This window comes from Zeus faber (genome assembly GCF_960531495.2).
Source record: "Zeus faber genome assembly, chromosome: 22".
NCBI lineage: Eukaryota > Metazoa > Chordata > Actinopteri > Zeiformes > Zeidae > Zeus > Zeus faber.
This window is the reverse complement of record NC_137209.1, coordinates 24,145,676-24,164,307: the sequence shown is the minus strand read 5'-3', so window position 1 is coordinate 24,164,307 and position 18,632 is coordinate 24,145,676. Positions and strand designations below refer to the sequence as shown.

General features: G+C 44.0%; 1 protein-coding gene and 1 pseudogene across 2 annotated transcripts in view; one reads left to right on the top strand and one right to left on the bottom strand.

Annotated features, from left to right (window-relative positions):
- LOC307247463 overlaps positions 1 to 18,632 on the bottom strand; it is a 442,915-nt pseudogene that overhangs the window by 366,204 nt on the left and 58,079 nt on the right. The window lies entirely within an intron of this gene.
- The window catches only part of LOC307247324 (histone deacetylase 8-like), a 36,548-nt gene that overhangs the window by 1,088 nt on the left and 16,828 nt on the right, over positions 1 to 18,632 (top strand). Inside the window, exons 3-9 of the mRNA XM_080023470.1 lie at positions 355 to 485; positions 7,267 to 7,408; positions 9,222 to 9,334; positions 9,412 to 9,489; positions 9,803 to 9,911; positions 10,019 to 10,191; positions 12,364 to 12,458. Of these exons, the coding sequence (XP_079879596.1) occupies positions 355 to 485; positions 7,267 to 7,408; positions 9,222 to 9,334; positions 9,412 to 9,489; positions 9,803 to 9,911; positions 10,019 to 10,191; positions 12,364 to 12,458 (841 nt within the window). The remainder of the gene's footprint in view (positions 1 to 354; positions 486 to 7,266; positions 7,409 to 9,221; positions 9,335 to 9,411; positions 9,490 to 9,802; positions 9,912 to 10,018; positions 10,192 to 12,363; positions 12,459 to 18,632) is intronic.

Below are 18,632 nucleotides of genomic sequence, written 5' to 3'. Positions count from 1 at the left end.
ACAATACAAACACTGTCACAACGACCAAGGTTCAACTCAAGAAGAAGTGCTTATCTAACGTTGGGTTGGAAAAGTATCATTCGCAAAGGATTATGGGATGAGTACTTCCTTCGCCGTTTATAATGGAACCTTTTAATTATGTACAGTCTTGGACCTTTGCCTTCTTTTACATTTTGCATTCTTTCATTGCAGCATATGAAATGTTGTTATGATTATCACGATTGGTTCCAGCTTAAAAAGTCTTTATAGAAAGGTTTTCTTAAACCTCAGAGTAGTGAATGGATGAAGAATTCACTCCCAGAGACATGAGACATGAGTTGACCGTGCTCACGAGGAGCTCCCTGCTCTCCTCAGGGTGGTGAAACCCAAGATGGCGTCCATGGAGCAGATGGCCCAGTTCCACACCGACTCCTACCTGGAACACCTGCACAAGATCAGCCAGGACGGAGACAACGAGCACCCCCAGTCGCAGGACTACGGCCTGGGTGCGTGCTTTGGGGTTTCTACTCCACCTGAGCGTCTGTCTGTCTGGGGGGAAGGGAGGGAGGAGGGAGGTTTCTGTCAGAGAGAGGGAGGGAGGGAGGGAGAGAGGGAGATACATAGAGAGAGACACAGAGAGAATCACAGGTTAACAACGAGGGAATCATCCTGGACTGAGCACAGCACCTCCCCAACAGCCAGACACTCCTGAACGTGTCCAATCTGCCGGTCAGTTTGTAAAACTCAACTCCACCCTGAGGCGGCTGAGAGCAGACCGATCATCATCTGGGCCAGGTTTACTGACCCCTGACCCCTGACCCCGCACGGCGTTCCTTCTGCTCTTTGTGATGGCCAGTCGGCGACCCCCGAAACACTGTTCACCAGGACACGGACGGTTTGTTTGACACGGTGTAAACAGGAGCGAAAACAAAGAGTTTAAAGGAGAAGCTCTCCCCCAAGCCCCCAAGCCCCCAAGCCCCCAAGCCCCAAGCCCCAAGCCCCAAGCCCCAAGCCCCAAGCCCCCGCTCAGCAGCCAAACAGCCCCCACAGCCTATAACACAGAACAAGCAGCCTACAACACAGAACAAGCAGCCTACAACACAGAAAAAACAGAACAAACAGCCTATAACACAGAACAAGCAGCCTACAACACAGAACAAACAGCCTACAACACAGAACAAACAGCCCCCACAGCCTATAACACAGAACAAGCAGCCTGCAACACAGAACAAACAGCCTACAAAACAGAACAAGCAGCCTACAACACAGAACAAACAGAACAAACAGCCTACAACACAGAACAAGCAGCCTACAACACAGAACAAACAGCCTACAACACAGAACAAACAGCCCCCACAGCCTATAACACAGAACAAGCAGCCTACAACACAGAACAAACAGCCTACAAAACAGAACAAGCAGCCTACAACACAGAACAAACAGCCTACAACACAGAACAAGCAGCCTACAACACAGAAAACGCAGCCTACAACACAGAACAAACAGCCTACAACACAGAACAAACAGCCCCCACAGCCTATAACACAGAACAAGCAGCCTACAACACAGAACAAACAGCCCCCACAGCCTATAACACAGAACAAGCAGCCTACAACACAGAACAAACAGCCTACAACACAGAACAAACAGCCCCCACAGCCTATAACACAGAACAAGCAGCCTACAACACAGAACAAACAGCCCCCACAGCCTATAACACAGAACAAGCAGCCTACAACACAGAAAAAACAACCTACAACACATAACAAGCAGCCTACAACACAGAACAAACAACCTACAACACAGAACAAAGAGCCTACAACACAGAACAAAGAGCCTACAACACAGAACAAACAGCCTACAACACAGAACAAACAACCTACAACACAGAACAAACAGCCGCCGCAGCCTACAACACAGAACAAACAACCTACAACACAGAACAAACAACCTACAACACAGAACAAACAGCCGCCGCAGCCTACAACACAGAACAAACAGCCCCCACAGCCTATAACACAGAACAAGCAGCCTACAACACAGAAAAAACAACCTACAACACAGAACAAGCAGCCTACAACACAGAACAAACAACCTACAACACAGAACAAAGAGCCTACAACACAGAACAAACAACCTACAACACAGAACAAACAGCCTACAACACAGAACAAACAGCCTACAACACAGAACAAACAACCTACAACACAGAACAAACAACCTACAACACAGAACAAACAGCCGCCGCAGCCTACAACACAGGACAAGCAGCCTACAACACAGAACATGCAGCCTACAACACAGGACAAGCAGCCTACAACACAGAACATGCAGCCTACAACACAGAACATGCAGCCTACAACAAAGAACAAGCAGCCTACAACACAGAACATGCAGCCTACAACAAAGAACAAGCAGCCTACAACACAGAACAAACAACCTACAACACAGAACAAACAGCCTACAACACAGAACAAACAGCCCCCGCAGCCTATAACACAGAACAAGCAGCCTACAACACAGAACAAGCAGCCTACAACACAGAACAAACAGCCTACAACACAGAACAAAGAGCCTACAACACAGAACAAACAGCCTACAACACAGAACAAACAGCCCCCACAGCCTATAACACAGAACAAGCAGCCTGCAACACAGAACAAACAGCCTACAAAACAGAACAAGCAGCCTACAACACAGAACAAACAGAACAAACAGCCTACAACACAGAACAAGCAGCCTACAACACAGAACAAACAGCCTACAACACAGAACAAACAGCCCCCACAGCCTATAACACAGAACAAGCAGCCTACAACACAGAACAAACAGCCTACAAAACAGAACAAGCAGCCTACAACACAGAACAAACAGCCTACAACACAGAACAAGCAGCCTACAACACAGAAAACGCAGCCTACAACACAGAACAAACAGCCTACAACACAGAACAAACAGCCCCCACAGCCTATAACACAGAACAAGCAGCCTACAACACAGAACAAACAGCCCCCACAGCCTATAACACAGAACAAGCAGCCTACAACACAGAACAAACAGCCTACAACACAGAACAAACAGCCCCCACAGCCTATAACACAGAACAAGCAGCCTACAACACAGAACAAACAGCCCCCACAGCCTATAACACAGAACAAGCAGCCTACAACACAGAAAAAACAACCTACAACACATAACAAGCAGCCTACAACACAGAACAAACAACCTACAACACAGAACAAAGAGCCTACAACACAGAACAAACAGCCTACAACACAGAACAAACAGCCTACAACACAGAACAAACAACCTACAACACAGAACAAACAACCTACAACACAGAACAAACAGCCGCCGCAGCCTACAACACAGAACAAACAGCCCCCACAGCCTATAACACAGAACAAGCAGCCTACAACACAGAAAAAACAACCTACAACACAGAACAAGCAGCCTACAACACAGAACAAACAACCTACAACACAGAACAAAGAGCCTACAACACAGAACAAACAACCTACAACACAGAACAAACAGCCTACAACACAGAACAAACAGCCTACAACACAGAACAAACAGCCTACAACACAGAACAAACAACCTACAACACAGAACAAACAGCCGCCGCAGCCTACAACACAGGACAAGCAGCCTACAACACAGAACATGCAGCCTACAACACAGGACAAGCAGCCTACAACACAGAACATGCAGCCTACAACACAGAACATGCAGCCTACAACAAAGAACAAGCAGCCTACAACACAGAACATGCAGCCTACAACAAAGAACAAGCAGCCTACAACACAGAACAAACAACCTACAACACAGAACAAACAGCCTACAACACAGAACAAACAGCCCCCGCAGCCTACAACACAGAACAAGCAGCCTACAACACAGAACAAGCAGCCTACAACACAGAACAAACAGCCTACAACACAGAACAAAGAGCCTACAACACAGAACAAACAGCCTACAACACAGAACAAACAACCTACAACACAGAACAAACAGCCGCCGCAGCCTACACCACAGAACAAACAGCCTACAACACAGAACAAACAGCCTACAACACAGAACAATCAACCTACAACACAGAACAAACAGCCGCCGCAGCCTACACCACAGGACAAGCACCCTACAACAAAGAACAAGCAGCCTACAACACAGAACAAACAGCCCCCACAGCCTACAACACAGAACAAGCAGCCTACAACAAAGAACAAACAGCCTACAACACAGAACAAGCAGCCTACAACACAGAACAAACAGCCTACAACACAGAACAAACAGCCCCCACAGCCTACAACAAAGAACAAGCAGCCTACAACACAGAACAAGCAGCCTACAAGCAGCCTACAACACAGAACAAACAACCTACAACACAGAACAAGCAGCCCACAACTCAGAACAAAGCAGTCTACAACACAGAACAAGCAGCCTACAACACAGAACAAACAGCCCCCGCAGCCTACAACACAGAAAAAACAGCCTACAAAACAGAACAAACAGCCTACAACACAACAAGCAGCCTACAACACAGAACAAACAGAACAAACAGCCTACAACACAGAACAAGCAGCCTACAACACCGAACAAACAGCCAACAACACAGAACAAACAGTCCCCGCAGCCTACAACACAGAACAAACAGCCTACAACACAGAACAAACAGCCTACAACACAGAACAAACAGCCTACAACACAGAACAAACAGAACAAACAGCCTACAACACAGAACAAACAGGTGCTGCAGCATCTCCCTCTCAGAGCAGAAGATGCCTCCAACCCCCATGCTGGGGTCCAGGTGCCAGATACCTGTTTGTGGCCACTGCCCCATGCACCATCCTTCACTGGAGGTTGCTCACCTGTTTGTAGACAGATTTAGAAATTGAGTAGTGTCTGTATTTATTTTGAATGTAAATAAGCTCTTTAGTTGTTGTTTTTTTTTGTTTTTTTTTTGGTCCTATATTCTAACTAAACAAATGAGTGAATCTTTATATCTTTTGCACCATTTTAATATTGCTGCTACAAGGGGAGCACACAGTAAACAACATTGTAAAAAAATATATTTAACTGCTTTAAAATTTTAATAATAGAACGTGGAGTTGAGTGTAGTGTTCGCTCTGTGCCATCAGGGGGCACTGTGACACCAAAATCAAATATCAAAAGACATGAGTGTTTATTGTGAGTTTATTATTGATTATATTATTTCTTATTTCATTTCATTATTACCGAATTTTTTAAGTTTAAATAGTCTTATTGGGATTGTAGGTGTGCGTCTCTTTACTTTGAATGGAAAGTCTTCATTTAAAGCCTAAATAATAAGCCCCCCCCCCCCCCCCCCCCCCCCCCCCCAGTTTACCCCCCATGCTTTGTTTTCATTGTTTTCAGAAATTCTGTTTCCCATCCAGGTCAAAGGGAAGGAAACGTGTTTTATTTTAGTTTTTTGTGATATGTCGTGTTTTTCCTTTCCACCTTGTTTTGTGTCATCTCATCGCTGTGTCCTGGTCGCCACCAGCTGACATCACTTAAAAACTCATTGATTAGTTTCAGAGTATTTATTTAGTTAGTTACAATATTTTTTGTGAGCCAAATTATTTATTAGGTTATTTATTTATTAAGTATTCTTTTGTATTAAGTTGTTTATTTTATTTATTTTGTTATTTATTGACTACATTTTTTACAAATGTATACATTTATATAATTATTCAATTATTTATTTTAACCTTTTGTTTTAAATGTATGACATCAAATAATTTTAACCAAATAATCCGGTGGATTACCACTTTAATAATGTTTATGGATGGTAAGTGCCAACATCCAACACTTAAATTAATATGTCATCCCTGCATCCATGCTGGCCTAAGAAACATAAATATTAAAAATTAAGATTGGAACAAAAGAAAGGAGGTAAAAACAATAAGATGAAAAGAATCAACTTTGTCTTTCCCTTCTCCCCTTCCCTCCCTCCATTTTATCCCTCCGTCTCCCCTTCCTCTCATTGTTCCTTCAACTCATCTCTCATTGTCTCTCTGTCTCTGTCTCTCTCTGTCTCTCTCTGTCTCTCTATGCCTCTCTCTGTCTCTCTCTGTCTCTCTCTCTGTCTCTCTCTGTCTCTGTCTCTCTCTGTCGCTCTGTCTCTCTCTGTCTCTCTCTGTCTCTCTCTGTCTCTCTATGCCTCTCTATGCCTCTCTCTGTCGCTCTGTCTCTCTCTGTCTCTCTCTGTCTCTCTATGCCTCTCTATGCCTCTCTATGCCTCTCTCTGTCTCTCTCTGTCTCTCTCTGTCTCTCTCTGTCTCTCTCTCTGTCTCTCTCTGTCTCTGTCTCTCTCTGTCTCTCTCTCTGTCTCTCTATGCCTCTCTCTGTCTCTCTCTGTCTCTCTATGCCTCTCTATGCCTCTCTCTGTCTCTCTATGCCTCTCTCTGTCTCTCTCTGTCTCTCTCTGTCTCTCTCTCTGTCTCTCTCTGTCTCTGTCGCTCTGTCTCTCTCTCTGTCTCTCTATGCCTCTCTCTGTCTCTCTCTGTCTCTCTCTCTGTCTCTCTATGCCTCTCTATGCCTCTCTCTGTCTCTCTCTGTCTCTCTCTCTGTCTCTCTCTGTCTCTCTCTGTCTCTCTCTGTCTCTCTATGCCTCTCTATGCCTCTCTCTGTCGCTCTCTGTCTCTCTCTGTCTCTCTCTGTCTCTCTATGCCTCTCTATGCCTCTCTCTGTCGCTCTCTGTCTCTCTCTGTCTCTCTCTGTCTCTCTATGCCTCTCTATGCCTCTCTCTGTCGCTCTGTCTCTCTCTGTCTCTCTCTGTCTCTCTATGCCTCTCTATGCCTCTCTCTGTCGCTCTGTCTCTCTCTCTGTCTCTCTGTGGCTTCCTCCTTTTGTTGTGTATGTTTTTTTATTCCACATCTCTGTCTGATCCAGCCTCCCATCCTTCCTCTCCACAGTTCCCACACTTCCATCCGTCTCTCCACCTCAATGTTTAGGTTCATATTTTATTTAATTAAGATATATTTTACATTTGTAATAAAAAATATACCTATTTGTTTGTTTGTTTGTTTATCTATTTATTTATTTATTTATTTATATCATTTTCTTTAGTGTCTTGTTTATTTTCATGGTTATTTTTAATTCCTAGGCTTGTTTTTATTTTCATTTTATTGTTTATTTATTTCTAATGCCAAATTGTATTCTTAGGTTATGACTCTGGTTTATATGTATTTTTGAGTTGATTGTATATTGCCAGTTATTGTATTTTTATTGTTCTGACTATTGTTTTGTCCATCTGCCCCTCAGGTTATGACTGTCCAGTGGTGGAGGGGATCTTCGACTACGCTGCAGCAGTAGGGGGCGCTACACTGACAGCTGCCCAGTGTCTGCTGGACAACCAGTGTGAGGTGGCCATCAACTGGGCAGGAGGGTGGCACCACGCCAAGAAGTAGGACACATAAACAGCTAACTAACTAACTAATTTATTTACAAACTCATTTACTCCATAACTTACCTGCCTATTTACTAATTTACTAACAAACGTATTTATTTACATGTTTTCTAACTGACTAACTAACCAAGTAACTAACTTATGCATTTACTAACTAACTAACTAACTAACTAACTAACTAACTAACTAACTTGGTAACATATTCACTAACTTATTTATGAACTAACTTACTTAATAACTTAGCTACATATTTACTAAATTACCAACCAACTTGTTTACTAACTAACCAATTAATCAACTTATTGACTGACTTATTTACTAACTAACTAACCAACCAACAAACTTACTTGTTTACTAGCTAACATTTAATTACGTTCCCATGTTATTAACTAACTAACTTACCAACTAACTATTTATTAACTTTTTAACTTGCCAACTAACTTATTTACCCACTTTTTAACTTGCCTTCTCACTTATTTACTAACTTTCCAACTCACCAATTAACTAACTTATTTACTTACTTTTTAACTTGCCTTTTCACTTATTTACTAACTTTCCAACTAACTAACTTCTGTACTTACTTGTTGACTTGCCTCCTTACTTATTTACTAACTTACCAAATAACTAACTTATTTACTTGTTAACTTGCCTCCTTACTTATTTACTAACTTACCAACTAACTTATTTACTTATTTGTTAACTTGGCTTCTTACTTATTTACTAACTTACCAACTAACTAACTTATTTACCTGTTAACTTGCCTCCTTACTTATTTACTAACCTACCAACTAACTTATTTACTTATTTGTTAACTTGGCTTCTTACTTATTTACTAACTTGCCAACTAACTAACTTATTTACTTGTTAACTTGCCTCCTTACTTATTTACTAACTTACCAACTAACTTATTTACTTATTTGTTAACTTGGCTTCTTACTTATTTACTAACTTGCCAACTAACTTACTTTTACTCACCTGTTAACAACGTGCCTTCTTACTTCTTTTACAAAATTAATTACTTATTTGTTAACTTGGCTTCTTACTTATTTACTAACTTGCCAACTAACTAACTTATTTACTTGTTAACTCGTCTTCTTACTTAATTACTAACTTACCAACTAACTAACTTATTTACATACTTGTTCACTTGCCTTCTGACTTATGTACTAACTTGCCAACTAACTAACCTATTTACTTACTTGTTAACTTGTCTCCGTACTTATTTACTAACTTACCAACTAACTAAATGATTTACTTACTTGCCTTCTTACTTATTTACTATCTTACTAACTAACTAATTTACTTGCTTGTTAACTTGTCCTCTTACTTATTTACTAACTTACCAACTAACTTAATTATTTACTAACTTGTTCACTTGCCTTATTACTTTTACTAACATGCCAACTTATTAACTTATATACTTACTTGTTCACTTACCTTCTTACTTCTATACTAACTTACCAACTAACTAACCTTTTTACTTTCTTGATAACCTGCCTTCTTTCTTATTTACTAACTTGCCAACTTACTAACTTATTTACTCACTTGTTAACTTGCCTTCTTACTTATATACTAACTTACCAACTAACTAACTAATTTACTTACTTGTGTTATTATGGTACTCGGGTTATTATTATTATAATTATTATGGTTCTCTTCTTTCTCTTTATCTTCCTCCTCTGTTTGTTTTTTTTTTCCGTTTCCGTCCATTTTCTTTTTCTCGTTCTGGCAACTTTTCTTTTGCTCTTTTAATGTTTGCTTTTCTGCCTCCCTCATCCTCTGTCCTCCCCTCCCTCCCCCTCTCTCCCAGGGACGAGGCCTCTGGCTTCTGTTATGTGAACGATGCAGTTTTGGGAATCCTCAAACTGAGGGAGAAATACGAGCGCGTGGTGTACGTGGACGTGGACTTGCACCACGGCGACGGTGAGCCAACAACAAGCTGCCATGACACCCTGTACATATGAAAACATCCATATGAGACAATGACCTCCTCCCTCCAGGTGTAGAAGACGCCTTCAGCTTCACCTCCAAGGTCATGACTGTCTCCCTGCACAAGTTCTCCCCCGGATTCTTCCCAGGTCAGTCGGACATTTTATCCATAACTTTATATAACACCACTTATGGGACATTGATTGGAGTATTTATTATGGGTTATTAAACTCTGTCAGTGGAATACTGGATTCTGATTGGGTGCCAGCATCAACCGGAGGTCAGTTATTGATGAATGACGACTTCTGGTCTGTTAATAACGGCCGTTGCTAAGGGCAACCACTTCTCCTCCCGGTATCACGTCCCACATATCACTCTGCTATATGCTAATGCTAACACCAGCTGGTGGCGCCATCTGGGGACGATACATAGAAACTACTACTTTCAACCATGTTTGTGCAGGTACCGGGGACGTGTCCGACACAGGTTTGGGGAAAGGTCGGTGGCACGCCGTCAACGTTCCCCTGGAGGACGGAATCCAAGACGAGCGCTACTACCAGGTCTTTACCAGGTACACACACTCACACACACACACACACACATACACACACACACACACACACACACACACACACACACACACACGTTTGCTGACTTCCTCTGCACTGGTTGGTGCAGCGTGATGCAGGAGGTGCGGGCGCTGTTCAACCCGGAGGCCGTGGTGATGCAGCTGGGGGCGGACACCATGGCGGGCGACCCCATGTGCTGCTTCAACATGACGCCCGTGGGCGTGGCCCGCTGCCTGCAGCACATCTTGGGGTGGAGGCTGCCCGCGCTGCTGCTGGGCGGAGGTACGCTGGGTGGAGGTGGGGTGGGTGTGTTTTAAAATCAGTGGTTAGGTCAGATTACATTAAAGGCTAGCTGACGTTAGGGTTAGTAATAACGTTGTGAAGTTAAACTTCTCCTCCTCCTCATGGTTTCACCTCCGCTACATGCTTATGCTAACACTTGCTAGTGCTGCCATCTAGTGGTGCCCCATAGAAACTACAATGGAAGACCGGAATCCAACGACCCATTCATTATATTACTTTATTATTATTATTATTATTATTATTAATATTATTCAGCATAACAACTCACCATTATTCTAAATGTACATTTGAACATTAATAATAGTTAATAGCAGTATTATTACATTTAATTATAGTTATTACAGTAAATACTATATTATTACATTGAATTATGCTATTACAGTAAATACTATATTATTATATTTAGTTATAGTTATTACAGTAAATACTATATTATTATATTTAATTATAGTTATAACAGTAAATACTATATTATCATATTTAATTATAGTTATTACAGTAAATACTATATTATTACATTGAATTATGCTATTACAGTAAATACTATATTATTATATTTAGTTATAGTTATTACAGTAAATACTATATTATTATATTTAATTATAGTTATAACAGTAAATACTATATTATTACATTTAATTATAGTTATTACGGTAAATAGTTTGTTTATATGTAGGAGAGTAGTTCAATACGTTGCTGTGACAATTTTTCTCAGTAGAAGTTTAAACTAGTCAGACTAGTTATATAACTAGTATAAACGTATAACTAGTTATTCAACTTGTTATGAATCATTCTGAGTGTATTAATGTATTTAGTAAGTAGTGTGTAATAAGCAGGACACTAGTTATACACTTGTCATACTAGTTATACCTCCCTCTCAGTGTATTATTGTATTCAGTAAGTAGTGTGTAGTAAGCAGGGTACTAGTTATACACTAGTCCTACTAGTTATACCTCCCTCTCAGTTTATTATTGTATACAGTAAGTAGTGTGTAGTAAGCAGGGTACTAGTTATACCTCCCTCTCGGTGTATTATTGTACACAGTAAGTAGTGTGTAGTAGGCAGGGTACTAGTTATACCTCCCTCTCGGTGTATTATTGTATACAGTAAGCAGTGTGTAGTAAGCAGGGTACTAGTTATACCTCCCTCTCAGTGCATTATTGTATACAGTAAGCAGTGTGTAGTAAGCAGGGTACTAGTTGTACCTCCCTCTCAGTGTATTATTGTACACAGTAAGTAGTGTGTCAGACACACACCTGTGCTGCTGTCGTTGGTTATTTACAGATACCAGCGTCTGGACGGACGTTGTCTCTCACACAAATCCTCATGAGGAGAATAACCCTAATTGTTGACTTCATTCCCGCTAAAATGAACTCTGTGTGTGTGTGTGTGTGTGTGTGTGTGTGTGTGTGTGTGTGTGTGTGTGTGTGTGTGTTCTTGAAATACACCCAGTCAGGGGGAAATCCTGAATGTGTGTGTTTGCTTTTTTGGTCTTACACACACACACACACACACACACACACACACACACACACACATTCAGACTGACCAGATGATAGCTCCTAATTATACAATACAAAGAAGCCATTTTACTGCACTACAATCCCACCTCTCTTCCTCCCTCGCTCTCCCTCTCTCGCTCTCCTTCACTTTCTCCCAGATTCCTCCTGCTGTTCTCCATATTCTCCTTTCTTTTCTTCTCTCTGTCTGAGATGGACAGTGTTATGGACTTCAGTTCATCCCTTCTTATTCTGTCCATCCTGTGTGTGTGTGTGTGTGTGTGTGTGTGTGTGTGTGTGTGTGTGTGTGTGTGTGTGTGTGTGTGTGTGTGTGTGTGTGTGTGTTTATTCTGTATGTGTGCCTATTTTTTTGTGTGTATATTTTTCCATCTCTTGCATGTAAATATATAAACACATTTATATCAATGAGAAATTAAAACAGAACTTTTTTAACTTTGGGTTAAAACAATATTTAAATATTAATAAATACCAAATAAAAGAAAACGTGGAATGAGTTGTATGTAGGTTTTAATATATATATATATTTCAACAAAAGAAGAAAAATAACAACAAATGACAATGAAAAATGTTTTTAAGGCAAATACAAGAAAACAGAAGCTAAAATGTGAACAATGCACCCCCCCCCCTCCAGGAGGTTATAATCTGGCGAACACCGCTCGCTGTTGGGCCTACCTGACGGCGTCCGTCCTGGGAGAGACGCTGTCCTCTGAGATCCCAGACCACGAGGTGCACACACACACACACACACACACACACACACACACACACACACACACACACACTTACACACACACACACTAACACACACACTAACACACACACACTAACACACACACACACTCTGACATATTCCCACAGTAACACAAACACTTTCATTCATTGTACTGATACACACACACACACTGTCCCTGTGTTTGGTCTCTGCTGAGTCACTCCATCTAATCAAATATGGCCGCCTTGTCCTCAATAAGGCATTTGTGTCCAGGTGACTCAGATGTGTGTGTGTGTGTGTGTGTGTGTGTGTGTGTGTGTGTGTGTGTGTGTGTGTGTGTGTGTGTGTGTGTGTGTGTGTGTGTGTGTGTGTGTGTGTGTGTGTGTGTGTGTGTGTGTTAGTTAGTGCTTTGTTGGCACTTCCTGTCCTCTTCTTGAAAGACTTTCTTTTACGTGTTCTTCCACGTGAAGAGTGAAGAGATGCAGGTTCCACCCAGACCCTCAGGAAGGACGCCACTAGGTTCCATCATTGCCGCTGTTTTCAAATACACAGGACGTGATGTTGTGACGCCTCCTCTGATTGTCCGGCGCTGGCGGTGTTGAAGGCCTCAGCACTGCCCTGCGCTGCTCCGGCGTTGAGGCAGGCTGGGCCAGCAGCTCAGGTGGGCTCCTCCTCTCCCACCAGCGTTGGGCTGACCGGACCCCCGAAGGCTCCGCGCTGCGTCCCGGCACCGACGCCCCTCTGCGTCTGCCGAGCCGGCTTGTTTGGGAGGCCAGGTGGGGTCTTTCCTCTTGAGCCGGAGCCGCCGGCTACTCCGCTCTGCCGCCGTGATGTTTCCTTGATGGTCTGGCGCGAGGCTTGTCCGCTGATCCCCAGCTCCCTCAACAGGCTTACGGCTGAAACAGTTGACAGAGAACATGCGCTGAGAGTCGGACCACACGACCGGATCGGGCCCCCAGTTGGCGACGGCCTTCCCTGATGGAACCGGAAGCCGTTGACCCACGTCCGCCCACCTCGGCCGGTCCCGGGCCGCCTCCGGCCGTCCAAACCTGGTCCTTGGTGGAATCTCCCGTTTCTTTGTTCCGCTCCCCAAACAAAGGCAATTCACAGAGTCGGGTCGGGGTTTCTGGGCGGTAAGGCGGTGTTGCTTGTTCTCCTGCTTTCCGGGGTCACTGCCGGGCACTGGAGCACCCGATTGTGTCTCCGGGTGCAGCGTCCTTGGGAGGGGCTCACTTCACACCAAGCGAGGATGTGTCGAAGTGGAGCTGGTCGAGGGCATGGTAGGTTGCTGGAATGAGGAAGCTCATCCCGCTCGTCTCAATCTCCCACGTGTCCTTCCGGGTCACACTCTACCGTCTCATCCACTGGTCCTGTTGGGCTGGCGGCACAGTCTTGGGGCACCGCCTCCACTCCCCTTCGGTCACGACTAACTTCTGCAGCTCTAGAGAGGATGCATTGTTCCAGCAAGCTGGTTTTCCACCAAGCCCCCAGCCACCTCTTCCCTGTTGTACTTGGTCCATGATGGCGCCATGGTGGTCCATGATGGCGCCATGGTGGTCCATGATGGCCCCATGGTGGTCCATGATGGCGCCATGGTGGTCCATGATGGCGCCATGGTGGTCCATGATGGCACCATGGTGGAGAGCAGATGTGCCACATTCTGAGCAAACCACTTCATTCCTGGTACCAGGGTTGGGGCAGCAGCTGGGATCCCAGCGTGCCTTGACTCTGGCAGCGTCATCCGTGCTCTGCTGCGTTTCAACTCCTCTGGGGCCGGAGGGAGGCAGCCGAGAACACCAAACCGTCTTCTCACACCAGAGGCGATCGCCCTTTCCATCTTCTCCACTCTTGTGATGTCGTACGTGGTCAGCGGCCACGCGGGGCGAGGTGGCAGCCCGGACGGCAGCGGCAGCCCGGACGGCAGCGGCTGCCGGGCAGCGCGGTTCAGGCGACGTTCTCCGGACCTCCCGCGATCGGTGCTCTTCAGTTTTGAGTCGGAGCGTCTTCCCGGACGTGTGGTTGGTTTCTCCGACACCGTTGGGGTTGGTTCTTGATGGATGAAGAACCTTTGTTCTGTCAGTTTGCCTTTGGTTATAGATTATATTTAGACTAGATGCAGATGACATACTGTACTTTTCAGACCCCACGAGATTAGATGACATCTAGAATGTGTTCGATTTGACTGGAGTCACAGTAGGTTCAGCTTTTTAGATTCAATTTGACAAATTTCAATTTAGGTTTATATAAGACAAGATTTAGACTCGATTTTATTTTGACTATATTAGATGAGACTACATTTCATTGGACTACATCCCATGAGATTTGATGAGATTTAACCAACCTGCAGTTCTGTTTACAGCCACTAGAGGAGAAGCCCTGCGACTGAATGGAAGTCAGTGGAAGAGAGGGAAGTTCGGGAGTTGATGCGTGTCTGTGTCTGCGTTGAGGTGGAGGCGATGATTGGTCCATAAAGAAGGTGTTAAGACATAGAGGGAGGTATGTTTTGGGGGGTGGCCTTCACTCTCAACGACTTATTGAAGGACGTTTTGGCCTCGATACACCGTCGCTGCCAACACCAAAACAACACCCGGAGCAACTTTACCAAACTTGTTCTGTCTCTCCGTCTGTGCATCGCTCCATCTCTCCCTCCATCGCTTCATGTCTTCACTCCATCTCTCCCTCCATCGCTTCATGTCTATCTCCATCACTCCATCTCTCCCTCCATCTCTCCCTCCATCGCTTCATGTCTTCCTCCATCACTCCATCTCTCCCTCCATCGCTTCATGTCTTCCTCCATCACTCCATCTCTCCCTCCATCGCTTCATGTCTTCCTCCATCACTCCATCTCTCCCTCCATCTCTCCCTCCATCGCTTCATGTCTTCCTCCATCACTCCATCTCTCCCTCCATCTCTCCCTCCATCGCTTCATGTCTTCCTCCATCACTCCATCTCTCCCTCTATCGCTTCATGTCTTCCTCCATCACTCCATCTCTCCCTCCATCTCTCCCTCCATCGCTTCATGTCTTCCTCCATCACTCCATCTCTCTTTCCATCGCTTCATGTCTTCCTCCATCACTCCATCTCTCCCTCTATCGCTTCATGTCTTCCTCCATCACTCCATCTCTCCCTCCATCTCTCCCTCCATTGCTTCATGTCTTCCTCCATCACTCCATCTCTCTTTCCATCGCTTCATGTCTTCCTCCATCACTCCATCTCTCCCTCCATCGCTTCATGTCTTCCTCCATCACTCCATCTCTCCCTCCATCGCTTCATGTCTTCCTCCATCACTCCATCTCTCCCTCCATCTCTCCCTCCATCGCTCTCCTTTAAATATTCACATTCATTCTCTCCATCTGTCTCTATCATGTACAAACACAAAGAGTCTCTTTCTCTTGCAACTGCTTTTGGGACCTTGTCCTGGTCAAACCTAATAGTGTGTGTGTGTGTGTGTGTGTGTGTGTGTGTGTGTGTGTGTGTGTGTGTGTGTGTGTGTGTGTGTGTGTGTGTGTGTGTGTGTGTGTGTGTGAGAGAGAGATAAAAGGTTTCTCTTGTTTCTCCCAGTCGGACTCTGATGACCCTGAATGACCTCCGACCTCATTAGGAAAAGCTGACCCAAAACACACAGACACACACACACACACACACACACACAGAACCTGAAAGTAACATTTTTCATGTGCTAGGAACTTGACTTTGTATGAGTTGTCATTGTTTAGGTATAAAAATAAATATTTACTATTATTACTATATAGAATGAATTAGTAAATGACTAAATATACAGATAAAATAAAAGTCTAAATTTGACTTTTAACATATTAATTCCAACTGGATGTAAGAAAAGAAGTTGGATCTGTAATAACTATAACGAAAATCACTTTGAGGAAATTCAGCTTCTCCATTTTCCAAGTAAAACCGTAAAAATACCTGTTTTTACATGTGTGTGTGTGTGTGTGTGTGTGTGTGTGTGTGTCCGCTGTGCTCGATAAGAAGAGCATTTACCCATGATGACCAAGCAGAGGGAACAAACACTTCCTTTGTGTGTGTGTGTGTGTATAGGTGTGTGTGTAGGTGTGTGTGTGTGTGTAGGTGTGTGTAATGGGTTGTGTGAGTATATGTAGTATAACAGTTTATTATATGTCATTATGAATTATATGATATCAATATCATAATATAAAAATGCAAGTCTCCTTGATTCTAGTCTCTTTTATGACATTATACATGTAATAAAAATATAAGCTAATAATATTTATAGAGAGAGAAGGGAGAGTCATATACATCTAATATACTGCACGTTACATCTCCTTCAGATGTGTGTGTGTGTGTGTGTGTGTGTGTGTGTGTGTGTGTGTGTGTGTGTGTGTGTGTGTGTGTGTGTGTGTGTGTGTGTGTGTGTGTGTGTGTGTGTGTGTGTGTGTGTGGAAGGCGTGGCTGGACAGGGGTCCTGACCTGTTTGGGCTCTGTCACTGCCTGCGCTGCCTGCACACTGTACAATACACACTGATCAGAGAGCTGGTCCTAAGTCTGAACGCTCGCTGTATATACACAGTATATAATATATACACACACACACATATATATTATTAGTGTGTGTGTGTTCTCCTTCCGGTGTTAACATAAGATCACATGATTTTAATCACACACACACACACACTTTTTCACACATAAAGAAAACTTGACCCAGGGTCCCTCACTAAATCCTAAAAACAGTGTTTACAAAAATACAAAGGTCAAAGGTCATCCCTCGAATCAACATGGCAGATAACCCAGACAATAGACTCAGGCCAGAGGAGTCTTATCGCCCTCCCCCAATTTATCAAAACAAGCGGCGTCCAGCGGCACAGCCGCCAAAGTCATTACCCCCGACTATTACCCACGATTGTCCGTTAGCGGTTAGCTGATAGCACTGACCTCCCATTGTCCGTTAGCGTCGGTGCTAATCTGGGTGCCAACCCCCCGGCGAACAATCAGAGCTATTAATAGCAGCAGACGTCAGCGCTGAGCGAATGTCTCCAGTTCCACTTCCTGTACTGCCTGCTGTTTTTATAACCTGCTGTGTTGTGTCGTATCACTGTGTTTCTACTGTGTTATGAAGTATTACTGCGTTTCTACTGTGTTATGAAGTATCACTGTGTTTCTACTGTGTTATGAAGTATCACTGCGTTTCTACTGTGTTATGAAGTATCACTGTGTTTCTACTGTGTTGTGAAGTATCACTGTGTTTCTACTGTGTTGTGAAGAATCACTGTCTGTCTGTCTGTCTGTCTGTCTGTCTGTCCATGCATCCATCTATCTTTGTCTTTCCATGGTCAATGATCACGCAAAGCAAAAATAAATAAAACCAAAACATTTTAATATTCTGCTCACATCAAAGTGCGATGTCATCATCAATAATAATAATAATAATAATAATAATAATAATAATAATAATAATAACAAAATCATTGCCAACCACCTTCCCAAGTTTTCTTCTCCATTTTGTTTTTTATTTTATTTTTTTTACAGTTTTTCCGGAACTCCTTCTGGGGGTTTTGAGGTTCGATTCCCATGTGGAAATGTGTTCTTCTGTGAAACACAAGGCCCCGGTCAAGTCACCACCACAGAGCTCCAACCGAAAACCACGGAGCTGCAACCACCAAGCCAAGCGGCCAAAGTGAAACCAGATTGGTGCTAGCGTTAGCGTTAGCGTTGGAGTGACCGCTCTCGGCAGCGACAGCGAGCTCTTTGTTTCCCTTCATTTCCGCTACTTTTGCACTTTGGAAAATGCGACGCTGCTCCCCTCGTGCAAGGTTTCCCCAAACCTTCCAAAACCTCCTTGGCAGACCGAGCTCCGGCTGAGGGCGGACCTAGGCGCTGAACCCTCTCTGCCCCGGATCCGTCGCCAGGTTGTGTGCGGAGCCAAGCGAGGCGACACCGCCCTGACATCACCGCCCTGACATCACCGCCCTGACATCACCGCCCTGACATCACCGCCCTGACATCACTGCCCTGACATCACCGCCCTGACATCACCGCCCTGACATCACCGCCAGCCTAAAGTACAGGTTTCACAAAAAGCAAAGGAAACCTCGCCCCATTTATTATGGGATGGAGGGGGGGGGGGCAAGATTCTCTGCACAGCTCCGCAGGGGGGCAGGCGAGCAGGAGAAGGACTGGAAGCCCGTGCAGGGTTCCCCTCAAAGCAAAGCAGG